The 15,921-nt window shown below is 49.6% G+C and overlaps 1 protein-coding gene across 2 annotated transcripts in view; it reads right to left on the reverse strand.

Moving 5' to 3' along the window:
* The window catches only part of LOC144722060 (lactadherin-like), a 42,584-nt gene extending 35,352 nt beyond the window's left edge, over window positions 1-7,232 (reverse strand). Inside the window, exons 1-2 of one of the 2 annotated variants that reach the window (XM_078600153.1) lie at window positions 7,117-7,232; window positions 6,548-6,684 (exon numbers count right to left, since the gene is read on the reverse strand). In XM_078600153.1, coding sequence (XP_078456279.1) covers window positions 6,548-6,620 — 73 coding nt within the window. In that variant the 5' untranslated portion in view covers window positions 6,621-6,684; window positions 7,117-7,232. Of the gene's footprint in view, window positions 1-6,547; window positions 6,900-7,116 lie in introns of those variants that run through there. The other variant, XM_078600151.1, reaches the window with a different exon arrangement.
* Window positions 7,233-15,921: the final 8,689 nt, after the last annotated feature.

The raw sequence follows: 15,921 nt of genomic DNA on the forward strand, positions 1-15,921 counted from the left end.
CGACCTCTGACGAAAGGTGCTTACAAACGCAGCACAGTATGTGTATCGCCACGTAATTCTACTTGACGTCAGTCCCCAGAATGTAACGTCCCCGTGTTAACCACGGTGTGGGTGTCTCCGGTGTGTACGCGATCCGTACCAAGGCTGACCTTGTCTGACCTCTGGGTAGCCTTGTTTGCAAAGCCGGATTAGCCCGTGGGTTATATTGGTGCGAGCATACATACGCAGACGTGTCTGTGTTGTCAACACGCGTTACATAAACAAGGTCTGTGCAGTCCATCAGTCTTTACAGAGCTTTGACTCTACAGAGCAATATTATCAAGTGGCAATTGTTTTACAGAGTAAACGCCGGACTGACATTGACATTCTGGGTCTCATGAACAGAGTGAGACTTGTTAAACGAATGCTGGGTTACAGCCCAGAGCTGCTACACAACTCACAACACTCTGCCTCCTCCTCTCTGCCGGTCCACACGCAGAGATGGAGCTCCCTTCAATGTGTATTATCTCAGAGCCTCATAGTTAATTGACAAATGTTCCTTATTTTAACTAAAATTGGCTAAACATTCCAATGCAGGATGGTCATGAAGATTATTGTTGAAGCTCAAGATTTTTTTCCCTCCAAGATACATACAGTAGAGACAACATTTTCATTATCATGCAAGTGGGTGACTGGATATTTTTTTTTCCATCACCTCTCTTTCCATTGACAAAAGTCAAGCTATAGTTCTATGGATATGTTGTTCCTGCCTTGGGATTGTGTAATTTCTACCATAGGCCCACCACCAACACCACAGAGATCATCATCAACCGATACTCATCTGAGTAAGCAAAAGCGCCGACCGACTTTGTGGCTGTTGCGATCGATTTTTTTCCAATCATCTTTATACGGTAGATCAAACGAATACAACTTCGTGGGAAGCAAAACAATGGTTGTATTCAGAATAAATTCATGGTGATGATGGTGGGGAAAAAATTGTTCCACTACGTCTGCTTTTCTCGCGTAAGTTTGAAAACAACAATAAAACTTGAGTTCCTTCCATTTTGCTTTGTCGTGTCCCAAAAACCGCGTCTGTGGGGATGTCGTAACGCAGGTCGTGAAATGAAACCGGCTCCGTCGGGACTGCCATTTAGAGAAACATTTCCCAAGCCGTGGCCAATGTCACGTGCTTATTTCACTGCCCCCAAAAAAACAAGTATTAAAGAAATAGGCACACAGAACCGTGGTGGTGGGTGGGTCTGCGTGCGTGGGGAGGGGGGCTATGAATTCTGGGAAAGGGCAGCTGCCCAAAAACCGTTGGCACTGCGTGGATAATATTTCTGGCGGTTTGAGACAAGCGGTAGAACGAGGCGTCCACAAAGTGTTTGTGCGGAGCGATAGTCCGCTCTTCGTAAACACGAGATCGCGTGGAATTGACATGACAGTATTTGTACATTCTCGTTCACTGTCGGAGCATCCGGGCGTTGTTCACCAACACGTCGTGGCGAAGCTTTATCAGAAACAACAACAACAACAAGAAGCGATTCAACGAAACATCGCGTAAAGATGTGATTTGTGACATTGTCTCAAATACAAATATAATGGCAATAATGATGGCATGCATTTATTTACGTATTTGACATGGTGACGCGTATATGATAATAACGCAGTTTATTTATTTTTCCAGGAGAGCCTCGCTTGAGTCTGAAGACACTCTTACAAGGAGGGTCCTGCACTGTAATGTTTGGCCAAAAAATGTTATCTCCCTCGCCCGGCATGCAGGAGGTCATGGGTTCGATCCCGATCCTGGCGCCTGCTGTATATTTTGTGTTTGCACGTCTCTCTACCCGTGGTGGTGTGGACTTTCCAGTATTTCCCTCCACATTTAGAATCGACGTACGTTTCGTGTTTTTGGGTGCTATAAATGTCCACACGGTAAGCCACTTCGTTGGGCTATGATTTGTGGTCAGGTCACTTCTGAAAAAGAGCTACACAGCTCAGTGGGCCTTACCTGTTAAAATAAAAAAAAGTTTAAGAGTTGAAATAGTGACGTGTATACAGTAAGCGCGGTATTTGTTCAGCCAAGGCTGGCTCTGTTGAGGAGACCCAAAAAGGGGTAGAAACTGGTCGATGATTTGTTTCCTGTTGTTGCTTAATATAAGTGGTAAAGTCTGGAAGGCCCCCTCCCGTCCCCAATACGTGGAGAGGAACAGAAACCTCGCTGCTGCGTTTGTTTTTCGCGGTTGTCATCGTCGTCACTGTCGTGTCAGATCACGGAAGCTCGGTGATGTGCCCCGTCGCTCCGCGCACGCACGGAGAGAGGGAAGCGACGTCTAGTTGCGGGGGTCTGCGTCGTTTCAAGCGAGCGGCGTGGCGTCGAAACGCCGCTCGTCGCCACCGACGTCGTTTGCTTTAAACGGCGCTTCGTGGTGGCCCGCGCCGTGCTCTGACCCCGAGTCGTTCGCAAGACCGAGGATGCCGCCCGCCTCTTGCGCGGTCGCAAGAAATCTGGGACGCGATTGTGGGGGGCAGAGGCAAAATTACATCTCACAATACCCGGCGTCGCAGAGGCCTGTTGTGCGTGTAAATGTATTTTGTCCCGACCGCTGTATTTTTGCACAAATTATAGCAAAACCCAGACTTTTAATGTCGCGGGAAGATTTAGAGATTTCCCAGAATAGCTACCATGAAAAGAGGGTGATCCTGGGAAATGCAGGACATGTGGCGACCCTTTTCAAACCACGTCATCCAACTAATTACGTTTAGTTACAAAAACAGCATTGGACAGAACATCTTTTAACGGGCAGCAAGTTGAGCCTAGGTCGTGGTGAAATAACGTACCGAATTGGACTAACTGCAGCATTGAACAAAAAAAAATAAACAAATCTACAAAAGAGTGACTGGCACTTCCTCTCGCGAAATATGTTTTTTTAAAAATCAGTGTGTTCTTGTGAGCAATATGCTGTACATGGCCCATCCTGATTGGCAAAACCTCTAAAGACGTTCCAGATGGCCTGGAGAGTTAACATTTGGCACAGGTATGGTCACGTTTATAAACGTGCGTTTAGAGTATTTAGCTGCAATAAATGTCCACGTGGTGAGCCATTTCGTTGAGCTATCATTTGTGGCCAGGTCGCTTCTGAATAAGAGCTATATATAGCTCAGTGGGCCTTAAGTGGTCAAATTTAAATAGTTAGTTAGAAGTCTACGTAGGGTTGCATCTGGTTACCAATGGTAAAATCCAGAACCATAAAAAAACGGACAACGAAAAAAAAACACTCTTTGGAGTTTTTAAAAAATCTAGGGCGATAAAAGTTCACGTCCTGGAGAGTTTAAAAAATGCTGAGTCCCAAGATGTTGTCGTATATTTGATCACTCAGTGTTTTGGATACTGTTCGGGTGAGTGTGATACTTAATCAAATTCCAAAGAGTAAGTAAAGCTCACTGACAACCAGCTAGTCGTGAGTAGAAAAACTAAATCTCGAGATGTGCTTTGATTTCTCCCAGCTGGGCCAAATCTCATTGTCAAAAGCTCTGTTTGTGATAACTCATCAATTAAAAACGCCCGGCCTATCGTTTGTCAACTAAATGATAAAGAGTCTTTCAGAAAGCCTGCATCTAAAAGTTATAGAAAGAGGAACCACCCCCGCCCCCCGCCAGATGTCGGGGGCGGGGTAGAAAGTTCATCCAACAGGTTTACAAAAATTATCGACCTCCATAAAAAAAGAAATGTATTTTCTAGGAATATACACCGACACACCCTACATACAATATACACCTACACACCCTACATACAATAGATACCTACACACCCTACATACAATATACACCTACACACTCTACATACAATAGCCAGTCGTATCTGCACACATTGGGGGGGGAGGGTGTGTGAAGAAGACATCAGTGGGGGCTACGGGTGATATTCAAAGTGCAGAGAACCCCTCCGCAGTTCAAAAACAACAACAACAACAACAAGAAAATCCTCCATCTCCTACACGTGAAAGACAACGAGTCGACTCACGCAATCATTTCTTGCGAATCGGTCTCGGCCGAGCCAACTCCTTGCCATGGGTGAGGGTTCAGGCTCACAATCCGCAATGTGTGGAGGCACGGTATCAATCCCGTTTGCATGAGCGGGTTTCATCCCAAGTGGGTTGCCACTGGATCTGTGTTTTCGTTCACGTACAGCGAGTGGCTGCGTACATGAAGGCTCGTCTCGCGTGCTATTGCCGTGTTCGTTACGGACATCAACAGCTGTTGGCTCTCTTACGGCATCTGAAGACAGTCCTCACCCGACTGTGCTTCCTTCAGCTGTTCACGCACAAAGACAAAGATCCCCCGTGTAGCCTTGACAGACTGTTGGGGCATGTGCTGCTAGCGAGTGGCAACCTATGAAGGAAGGGCACGGCACACGAGGGGGTGGGTGGTCAACACCACGCCCGGTCGCCTTTGTCTCTCGCGTAGCGATGTTCACACACACAACAGCAACACGCATATGCCTCGACACCCCCTCACCCACGGCAAGACCTTCAACAAACAATACTTTTAAAAAAAGAAAACACAGATACGGATAAATATTGCCCTGCTTTTATGAGATATTGAAAGTACCGCGGGCACGACGGGAACCCCACGCAACAATCATTGGAGAGATATCCGTGGATGATGGGGGGGTGGTGGTGGTGGTGGTAGGGGTGTCATCATTGACCTCGTGCCGGGGATTTTCAGGCGTAATCTTGAAGCTCCCGAGAACGCCCGAATTTAATTCATCGCAACAGCAGCGACAACAAACAGACCACGCACGCAGTGGTTTGCTCACAATAACCGGATCGCAGTGCTCGTCGATTAGGAAATGTTAATCTGCTTCGTGAGCTTACACTCGCGACACGACGGGGCACAAAGGGAGGGGGGGGGGTCTTGTTGTCATCGTGTTAAGTTGGTTAACGCCGTGCAGCCCCATACAAACATGGGGAGTTATTTTTTTATGACTACTACTGTACTCAAATGATGTTAGTTTAATAAACACGCGATCTTGGCATGTAACATTACGGCATTTTCTGCGGTTATTGTGGAACCACGTCTCTCAATACTGTTGGACATTCAGTTTGCGCGCACGAACACACACACACACGCACACACGCACACACACGCGCACGCACACACACACGCACGCGCACGTGTCTCATGCACTTCCTGTACTCTATCAGTGCCAGATAAAGGCGCAGCCCTGCAATTACTCGCTCGTGCCACCGCTTGACACAGTCAAGGTCTCCTCCACTGCAAGGGGGGCCCATGGGAAGAGAAGCCCCCCTTCCCTTCCCCACCTCCTTACAGCACAGGCGTCTAAGGAAGAGGTTGGCAGTGCCCACTCACTCTTTGCCCCACCGCACGCTACCTGCCGGTCACAGAGCGAGCATGGCTCTTACCCAGCATTGTACCGCCGCGTTGGATGGACACGAGACCGGTGGAAATTGAGAAAAATCGCGCTTCGTGTTCAGCTGCCGCGCCCGGAGATTGAACCCGGCCAACCTTTTGACGTCCGGCGTGTTCACCATTACGCAGCGGCAAGTAAAGTATAAACCCGTCGTTCGGTAAAGTCACGTAGAAGGGAAGTAATAATAAAAAGTATTTTTTATTATTTTATTATTTCCATTCTACGTGACTTTACTGAAAGAACCAAGAATATGAATCCCTGCAGTCACGAAAGCTTTAAATCGAAGTATAAACCCGTCGTTCAGGCACTTTGCACGTCATGGAAGCAATGTGTGGACTCGTGCGACATCTGTTCAAAGTTTGCGCCTGAGTGTTATCATCGTTTGCGCCAGACGTTATTAGTTAACTACCGTATTTAATTGCGTTCTGAGCTTTCGGTCGCGATGTGACGATACATTTTAAAGACGGGACAACGCGCGCGCGCACGTGTCACCAACGCGCGCGCGCACGTGTCACCAACGCGTCGTAACGTGCGCATCACGAAGCGAGTAAAAACTCAAACCAACAAGAGGCGCCGACACCATGCTTGACCCTTGCACGCACATCGAGCGACAGAAACGAAGATGCCGCGTGGATCGGAGAACGCACGCGAACGAATTAAGATGATTTAACAAAAAAAATAAGAAGAAAGTTAATTCGAACGTCGGTGTGCGCCAGGTCACTGTCGCCGCGAGCGTAGGTCGCAGCTGGCCGCTTTGGTCAAGAATCGTTGACGGATGACGGCGAAGGGATGGAAGGCGGAGACGGAGAGATGTGAGATCGTCTCGTGTCCAGGATTATTGTCACATCGCAGGATGATCACGCGAGACAGCCTGAGGAGGAGGCCTCTATCCAGCAGTGAACTGACCCTGGCTGGTGACGACAATGGTGATGATGATCCAAACACGGTTTACTAAGTGGAGCATGCTCGTTCCACGCGCCTACAGAGCTCGAAACAAAACAAGAACTGCTTGACAACAACAACAATATCTGTTTAAAGACACGTCATCATCATCATCACCGCAGCCATGCGATCACCCACACTTGCAAGAACGACACTGGGTGTTGTCGATCAAAGTTGGACACGCGTCGTTCTCACCGAGGCTTCCACAGAGCGCGGCTGCAAGCCAGATGATGAAGATGCTGCTGCTGCTGCTGATGGTGATCTTCATCCCGGCGGAGATCCACGACCCAAGCAGACAGAGGTCCCCACACGCGCGCGGTCCGTCCGTCTGTCTGCGAGTGCGTCAACAACACACTTCACTGGCTGCGCTGCTGATGATGCGGCTGTGTGAGTAAGGCAGGCAGGCAGGGAGGGAATGGATTTGGCTTAAGGGGAGAGAGGGGCGGATCGCAGAGAGGGCGGAGGGAGGGACAGGCACGGTCGAGGCGCTTCTTTCACTTTTGGTTTTAAGGAAGGCGACTTCGGAAATGTCCAACGCGCGCGCTCCGTCTGAATAACAAAGACAATAAACATCCCACCCATCTCACCCCCACCTCACCCTCTGTTGTGTAACGCCCCCCCCGCCCCCCCCCCCCTTTGTCAGTCGCTCCACTCGTCTACTCGTGGACGGTGTCCATGGGGTGGCTGGCTCCTGTGACTTCAGTGCGCCGGTCATTGTGGAGTGGTGAAGGGAGGGCGGGCAAAGGTGCAGGCCCTGCAATTACCTGTCCGCGCCGCTGCTGGCCTTAAGGATCGCCACGAGAGGGATGGGGGCATTCGGTCTACTTTTCCGCGCTTGGACTTTACGTCTTGGGACACGTGGGAGGATCCCACACCCCGCAATACGTTGCTAACTGGAGTGCACTAACTTATACTGCGGGGTGGACAGAGGCATTGGGGGCTGTCCATAAATGACGTCACGCGGGTTTGGACGATTTTTGACCCCCGCCCTCCTTAGTCACACGGCGTCACAAAAAGTCAGACCCCCCCTCAAATATGACGTCACAAAGCTCTGCCCCCCCCCCCCCAATTTTTTTTTATTAAAAAGTCTTTAATTAAGTAGAACGTGTTGTCTATATTTATTTAAAGTTGCGCATTTTGATGTGACGTCACATTTCTCAACCCCCCCCCTCGTCACACATCGTCACAAATGTCTGACCCCCCCCACTAGGTGCGTGACGTCATTTATGGACGGCCCCTTGGGGGAGGGTGGTGTGGTGGTCAAGAAACTTGTCCCTTGTTGCTACTGCCGCGCCGGGAGAAAGAACTGGTTGACCTCTTCATTGCAAGCCCAGTGTGCCGCTCACCATTGCACCACGGCAACTTTGCCGACGAGAGGGAGGAGGGTTCAACACCCGTTCGGTTCATATTCTTGGGTTTTTTCGATAAAGTCACGTAGGTAAAACATGTAAAATTAAAATTAATAAAAGTTAAATAAAATAAAAATCACGACGTTTCGGAGGCAACACAAGATTCCGTCTTCAGGTGGAACCGTCACAGCCACGCTTGCTGTATCAAGTAAATGAGATTCGGTTACCAATCACCACCGATGCGAGCCGTGGCCGGGATTCGAACTTAGGGTCCCCGAGGAGTCGAGCGGAGCGCTCGAACGACAGCTCAAGACGCTGTGACTCCACGCGCCTTCCTCTAACCTCAAATTCGCAACCCACCACGCGAGCCAGCCAGCGAGCCAGCCAGACAAACTTTTTTTTTGGAAAAGAAAATAGCATGTAAGTAAACAGCGGCGGTGTTGGCATCGTAACGCGTGACTCACAGTCGCGAAGCACGACGCGTTTCGAATCCACATTCAGGGAGTGCACTCGCAGCCTAACCCATCCCTGCGGGGTCAGTAAATAGAGCGCCACTCTCTGTCGCGTGCGTGTGTGAAGTCAGCGGTAATTGTCTCTGGGTAAAGATGTGTTGTTACCCGCTGTTAGGAATGTGGAACTTCCACTTCTACCGATGTGCGCTGTGGCCGCGAATCGAGCGCATGCCGTTGGGTTGGTAGCGCAGTGCACGGAACAGCGCACTGCGTCAACGCTCCACCCCAACATTTGTTGTCGTGTTGTAAACTTTGCCATTTCATTTTTTTTCTCTCTCTCTCTTTCTTGTTGAACGTTGCCAGAACGGGAACGTGACGTCAAACGACGATTTGTATTCCAGCTGACAGAAGTGCGTGGCCCGCTCGTCTCGCTTTGCGACGGAGGACGCAGGCGACCGTTCACGATTTGGGGAGAGATGGCCACCCCCCCCCCCACAACTTTTCCGGACAAATAATCCCGAGGAGCAGCTGCCCAGGACATCACAATGAGCATGCCGCGTTAGAGTAACGTGGAGTTACCATCGCTGCCTCGGGCGACGCCAATTGAGAGGTTCCACTGGCCGCTACTTGTTTGTATTTTTGTTAAATCTCACTTTGTAAGCAAACGGCATTAACGTGCACACGTTAGATACATCGTCATATTGGCGCTTGAGGAGTTGAGTTTTTTTTAGTAATAGGTTTTTACCCTTTCAACTGGTACAACAACTGACACCTTTATACAAGGCATCATGTTTGCAATAACCACAACACAAGCAGTCAGAATGCAAACAAAAAGAAACAACTCTGATGATGATAATGATATGCACTGTCCTTGAAGTTGATTGGTCCACACCCGAGACACCTTTTCTTAGAGCCCAGTCTCCATTGGTGTTGGACCAGATGACGCCAAAAGGCGCACGAGTTTTTTTTGTTTGTTACCCTTTTCTAACGGTCAATATGCTGGTGGCTCGCTCTGCACAGTTCGCTAATCCCCACGCGTTCCGCATCCCGCCTCTCTGTGTCAGTGCAGGCGTGAACATTTCCGTTCTGCTTGGCACAACTTCGCTTTTTCTCCAACTTCTTTTGGCAAAGCCGTTTCCCCTTCCTCCATCTATGAGTCACAGCGGGCAGGCAACGCTACAATAGAGCCCATGGGCTCAAGTCCAGGAAGGGTTCTGGCCCCTATGAACATCGGGTACTTCGCTCGCAATGGTTCGAGCGAGGCCTGTTGAAACGCTCATCACACTGGGCAAGGGCTTGCTCGTTATTGAACGAAATCCTGCTGATGAGATGCACTCTCAGACGAAGGTCACGGACTGTTTTGTTTAATAAAAAAAACTACTCGCGTAAAGAAAAAAGATAAATGTGGGAAGAGGAGGCGTTGTGTATTTTGTGATGAAATTGGATTCTCAAGTTGATGATCTCAGCCCGATCAACGATGGCTGCACACGCAAAATAACACACTTTGTTTTGCAATTAATTTTGGCTAAACTCCAGCTCGGTGAATGAAACGTCTCAGTTTTTCCTGTGGCAATGCCATAGCAGAATGTGTGGGAGAGTGCACGCACCCTCCCACCACCCCCAATGTGCGAAGGATGCAACAGGCCACTTAAATGATGTTTCGGAAGTCCTATTCAAAATATTTATTTTGCAGACATTCTCTGCACTAATTCACTCCGGTCACTCGCTCAATGCCGGCCAGTTCCCTATCGCTACGACCGTGCCGACTGTTCCCCTGAACCTCCCTTCTTGATCCTTCCACCCGTGCCGAGGCCTCGATCTACCACAGGCTGGCCGGTGTCGTCTCATCCACGCTGCGTTCAACCACCACACTGCACAAAAGACAAAGATCCCCCGTGTAGCCTTAACAGACTGTAGGGGCAAGTGCCGTTAGTGAGTGGCACCTATGAAGGCCGGAACGGTACAGTGGCGATGTTTACACACCGCACCAGGTACTCATTTTGAGGCTGAGTCGACCTAGGGGAGGCACAGTAACGGTTCAGATAAATCGTCACTGATTTTGGCCGTGAGCGGGAATCCAACTCGGGTCGCCGGGTTCGTAGCGCAGCGCGCTAACCGCTGCACCACCGCTCCCACAGGTCACAACAACTCACTCACTCACACACTCAGTCGCTCGCCTCCTCATCAAACTCACCACACCGCAGGTCACACACACGTTTGTCTTTCTGCTTCTTCCCTCGCCACTGCTCCACGGCGCAATCCCCCCGAGCTCTTCATAACAGTGGAGGACCTCGCTCGACTCGGGACGAGTGCGAACGATGTCTGTGGCGTTTTAGAAACGTCTGACAGCGCTGGGTTCCCGAGCTTTTGGGTTCCCGAGCTTAGCGACTAATAAGTCATATTAAAAAAAAAAACTTTTTTTAAACACGCTTTTATGAAATGTGCTAGTAATGGAAGAACTTCACGACTCCAGGAACTGGCCCCGAAGCTTGCCATAACGTAATGGGACCGTGGCCAATTACAGCCAACGTCAGTTGACCATGTGACAATTAGACCCAAGCCGAAACATAACGTATAAAAAATGTGAAAACATTTTTACGATACAATATAGTATCGCCATCAGTATGACATAAGTATACCAAGTTTGCGGTGGATACCACATTGGGAGGTGGGTTAAAATTGAGTTACAAGATTTGAGGATACAACAACAACAACAGCAGACAGAGTGAGTTAATAAGAAGCGTGTAAAAACAAACAAAACACACGGAGCGGACCCCTGTGCGAGATTTCCAAATGGATTCTCCGTCTCATGGCGCGGTGCCGACAGCGGCGATCGAATCCATTGGGGCGAGGTGATGTGGAGGGAAGAGGAACGACCAAATAATTCTTCAAATCTACGTATTTTTTCGTGAACCAATGATTTCATTCATTTCACAAAACACAGCCTTAGGCGTTGTACAACAGTGTCGTTCACAAAAAAAAATTGACGGACAGCCTTTATACATTAATGGGAGGAGCACTCTGCTGGCGTGACTCTGGGCGTCGAGTTGCGGCAGCTGACGTGCTAATGTTTACTTTGCGGGGTGTTTAAAGTACGGGGGGGGATGAGCTTAATGGGCTAACAAACTCCCCCGCCGTCTGGTGTCTCCCTTAAGGCCACGGTCTTTCTGTCTTCAGACTCGGGGCTGGGCGGGCGAAATTGCGCAATTCGAGGTGTGATGTTCGATTACGAATGTTATTTTATTATAGACCGCAACTCACATGGTCGTGAACGGATAACGTTTATTAAGAAGAAAATTGTAAAAGAGATAACGATACTCAATGGGTCATCCTGGTTAAAAGACATTGCCATCATTATCTACGTGCACAGGAGATTATACATCTCCATGAGCGTCCATGTGGTTAAATAAAGAACGTCGGTGACCGATGGATCCGATAGGGCATTGAGACCCAAAACGATGCACGCGCATGTGCGGTGCGTTTGTCAATCCACTGCTGGATGTGGCATTCCGGACGCCTTGTGGGGTTACTTGACCATACCTCACCTTCCCAGTGAAGGCAGGAAGCATGCACGTGAGAGCAAACAGTAGAGAATGATGTCGTGTAACGCAGGCATATTTATCCGGCTAACTAGGTGGGCAAATTGGAGCAAAGAGTTCCTGCCACAGACAATTTCCACCTCCAATAAACTCGTGCTTTGTGCTCCTTAAACAGCTTGGCCGAACACTAAGCTGTGTGCAGAGATAGTGAGGATTCCTGGGTGACGTAACAACTGGCTGCGTAATGAGCTGCCTTGCTGAGTAGGTAGTCCATTGTCTGGCTGGCTGACAGGCTGGTGATGGACTGGCTGAATGACTGGCTGACTAGCTGATTGTCTGGATGACTAGACTATGGGTTGTCTGCTGACTTGCTGGTTGAGTGGGTAGTCCATTGTCTGGCTGGCTGACAGGCTGGTGATGGACTGGCTGAGTGACTGGATGACTAGCTGATTGTCTGGATGACTAGACTATAGGTTGTCTGCTGACTTGCTGGCTGACTAGCTCACTGGCAGGCTGGTGTGCTGGCTGGTTAACATCACGCCGCCGTGGCCAGATGTTAACTACCTCGCCTGGTATACAGGACGTCGTGGGTTCAATCCCGACACTGATGCCTGTATTAAGTATGTGGAGTTTGCATGTTCGCTCTCCTCGTGGTCGCGTGGATTTTTAATCCGGGTCCTCCGGGTTTTCCCTCCACATTTATAAAAAATGTGTTTATAGTCAGTTTAACATGTAGGCTTTCGCGACCAATATCATCCATAATAGAGGTTTTTGGGTTAGGTCGCGTAAATATATAAATGTGGCGGGTTTTAACGACACATATATATATATTTGCGCGATCTAACCCCCAAAACAACTGTTATGGATGATATTAGTATTTGGTTGCTATACATTTCCACGTGATAAGTCACTTCTTTGAGCTACCATTCGTATCTTGAGTTAAAGCTTTCGTGGCTGCAGGAATATTCTTTGGATCTTTCGGTAAAGTCACGTAGGAAGGAAGAAGCTAACCCCCTCTTCCTGATGACGAACGCTTGTGGTGCGATCGAAACGTTGGAGATTTTTGTTATTTTTTCTTATTTTCTTTGAACCTGTCTACGTGACTTTACCGAAAGACCCAAAGACGATCATTTGTAGCCAGGTCGCTTCTGAAAGAGAGCTATATAGCTCAGTGGGTCTTACCTGGTAAAATAAACAAATACAAATTTGAGTTTAAATACTTTTGATTTACTGGATGGTTGATCGTGTGGCTGGGTTGGCTGGCTGCTGGGCTGACTGGCAGTCTGACTGGCAATCGAGAGGGCTGGGTGGGTGCCTGGCTTGATGGGCTGCCTGGCTGGCTAGCTAAGCTGCTCGAGAAGAGAATGCCTTTACATTTTGCGCCGTGTAAGCACACATCAATTTCGCAGCGATCTGGCCCATGTGTGCCCCGTGTGATTGCATGGGTGTATAGGGCTGCACGCGCGCGTGTGTGTGTGTGAGTGTTGTTGAATCAGGGGGTGCATGCACCCAGTGATATTTATCCTCTAGGACGTGATGGACATCGGTATAACATTAACAGCGCGCACACACACACACAGGGGGTGGGTGCTGTGATGGAGTGCGTGAGCCAGATGATCTCAGAATCCGAGTTTGATTCCTGCTCACGGTCCACGATTATTTGGGCCAGTCCTGCCCCCTCCCCCAGGTCGACTCAGCCTCAAATGAGTAACTGGTGCAGTATGAAAAACATCATCCGTGGGGAGATAAAGGCGGCCGGGCGCGGTGCTGGCCACCCACGCCCTCGTGTTCCATGTCGGCCTTCGTTGGCACTCGCTAACAGCATTTGCCCCAAAGGTCTGTTGAGTCTATACAGGGGGTCTTCGGCTATGTGTACTGTATATACTGCATTAGACTGTATACTGCCCCTACAAGTCAAGATGTCTTCACTATCCATAATAGAGGTTTTGGGGTGAGGTTGCGTAAATACAAATGTGCCGTTAAACCCGCGGCCACTCGACACAGCCAGTTAGTAAGGGTTGCCACGTCAACAAAACGTGCAAGTCATTTACGAGCACAGCACACACCGGTGTGCTGGAGAGTTAAACCCACGACGTTCAGAATTCTAGTTTCGCCAGTAATTACAACCGGCATCATCAGGCGACTGCCAGAGTTGTGGAGAAATCCTAGATGGGTTGGGTTAATTTATGCATATTCATTACAAATAGATATCCATTACTGGTCGGCCTATTCTTCATTGTTTGTCATATCTGCTAATACCACAGCACCGCCTTCCTTCTGTTAGATCCCACAGCTTTTGCAGAGGCTATGTTGTGCTCATCGTCACCACTCCTCTTGAATTTTGCTCTTCCCCTTTGTTACACAGTCGACGCGTGTCATCCACGGACCACTGTCACAATCTCATCACCGCCACTTGGATTTCGACGTTTGCTCCCTTGTTCGGCAGGGTGCACACTCAAATTCCTGTCCCACCCATCGCCACCCCCTCTTAATACATCTGCAACGATTCATTTGCCACGTCCTACTCAGAACGCCCACGTCGCTCGTCCTATCATGCCATGGGGAATTCCTAGCATGCTACGCACGCAGTGGCTTGTATTGAAAGTCCAGGCGACATTTGTTTTTTCTGATTGTGTTCCGATCCGCATGGCCTACACCGCAATTGCAAAGTGCCGGTTTTAAACCAGACGATGCACCATCTTTCAACGTTGATATCCAAAACGCGCCTACCTACGCCTTATCGGGTTATTCTTAACCCCGAGTACCCAACCCATAAATCGTGCCCAACCCCCCATAGCCTCCAAGCACACCATTTTCTGCAAGTGCCGGATATGTGAAATGCCCATTAAAAAAACATTAACATCTGAACCCCGTTGTCTGCTTCACCTCGACTCACTCAGCCTGAAATAGAACGTCACGTGCACGATCGACACCGACAAAGCTGTCCAGCCATGCGTGGTGCTGACCTCACGAATCCGTTGCTGAGAACAGCACCCAAAGTCCAAACCCTCACCCCGCCGCCTCGCTGACTGCGGCGCCGGTACCGTCCCACCAAACGCGTGGAGCAAACAGCCCGTCCAATGGTTGCTTCGTTCCCGACAATTTTGGCTCCTCGCTCGGCAGGGGACGCCTGAGGCGGCTGCCCAGTCCCCCGCCTCTTGCTACTCACAGCCACCCCCCCCCTCCCAACTGCTCCGCACCAATAACTCCGCAACAGTCCACACTGCAGCAGTCCAGGGGCTAAGTGTGGGATCGTCTCCGTGCGATATTAATAGTCTGTCTCTGTGATGACAAGACGACCTTGGGCTGCTGTTGGCACACATGCGCGAATTGGTTGGTGGCCGTCACGGGTTTTATAGAAGACTTTAACGTCCCCGCGCCGTGCACTAAATGGGAGGATATACGCCGTAAATACACACAAACCTGTCGCGGTGAAGCAATAACCTTTTAACATTTGGGAGAAAAAAAATTGCCCTATAGCATGCGCGCGCTGGTGGCATGCGTGTCTGTTGCGTACACGGAGGGATGGTAAAAACCAAAAACCAGGCCGAGATTGGCATTATAAAACATAACCGCAGCCTTCTCCCGCGGGTTAATCTGGTTTTTTGTTTTCAACAATTCTGTTCCTACAGCCCCTCCGTGTAAATCCAATTTCGACACGAAGGCCTCAAACAACGCCGTTGTGGTCTCGAGGGCTGTTCGACCATACTTCACCACGCTGGTCAATGAGAGTTAGTGAAGGGCGGGCACAGGGAGAACAGTCGTTCGGGGAGGCTCACTGGCCGGGTCAGATATCGCTTTAGCGACTGATGTTAGCCGTGGACGGGAGTCGAACTCAGGCGGTCATTAGTTTAAACATATCCGCTGCTAATAGTTTTTTTCCCGTCACGGAAACGGCGCGGTGAGTTAGCGAAGTTATTTGTCGAGCAGAGATGTTTGGCTCACTGCTATTTCCTTGTTGATTATCACTTCACGTGGTGAGGGAACTGACATGTTTTTGGAAAGCCCTCGCCTTGGCCGAGGTTTACTCCCCAAACATTTCGCTTCGCACGGAGACTGCCACCCGCCTGCTTGCTGTACTGCCTCCTGCAAACAGGGCCACCCCCCCCCCCCCATGTCACGTGCGATCACTTGCCGTGTATCTCTACGCGATTGGCCATCCTTGACCATCTCTACCATTCACCTTAGGGGCCGTCCATAAATGACGTCACGCACCTGGGGGGTTGGGG

Source organism: Lampetra planeri, chromosome 13 (assembly GCF_965212315.1).
Source record: "Lampetra planeri chromosome 13, kcLamPlan1.2.h2, whole genome shotgun sequence".
Lineage (NCBI taxonomy): Eukaryota > Metazoa > Chordata > Hyperoartia > Petromyzontiformes > Petromyzontidae > Lampetra > Lampetra planeri.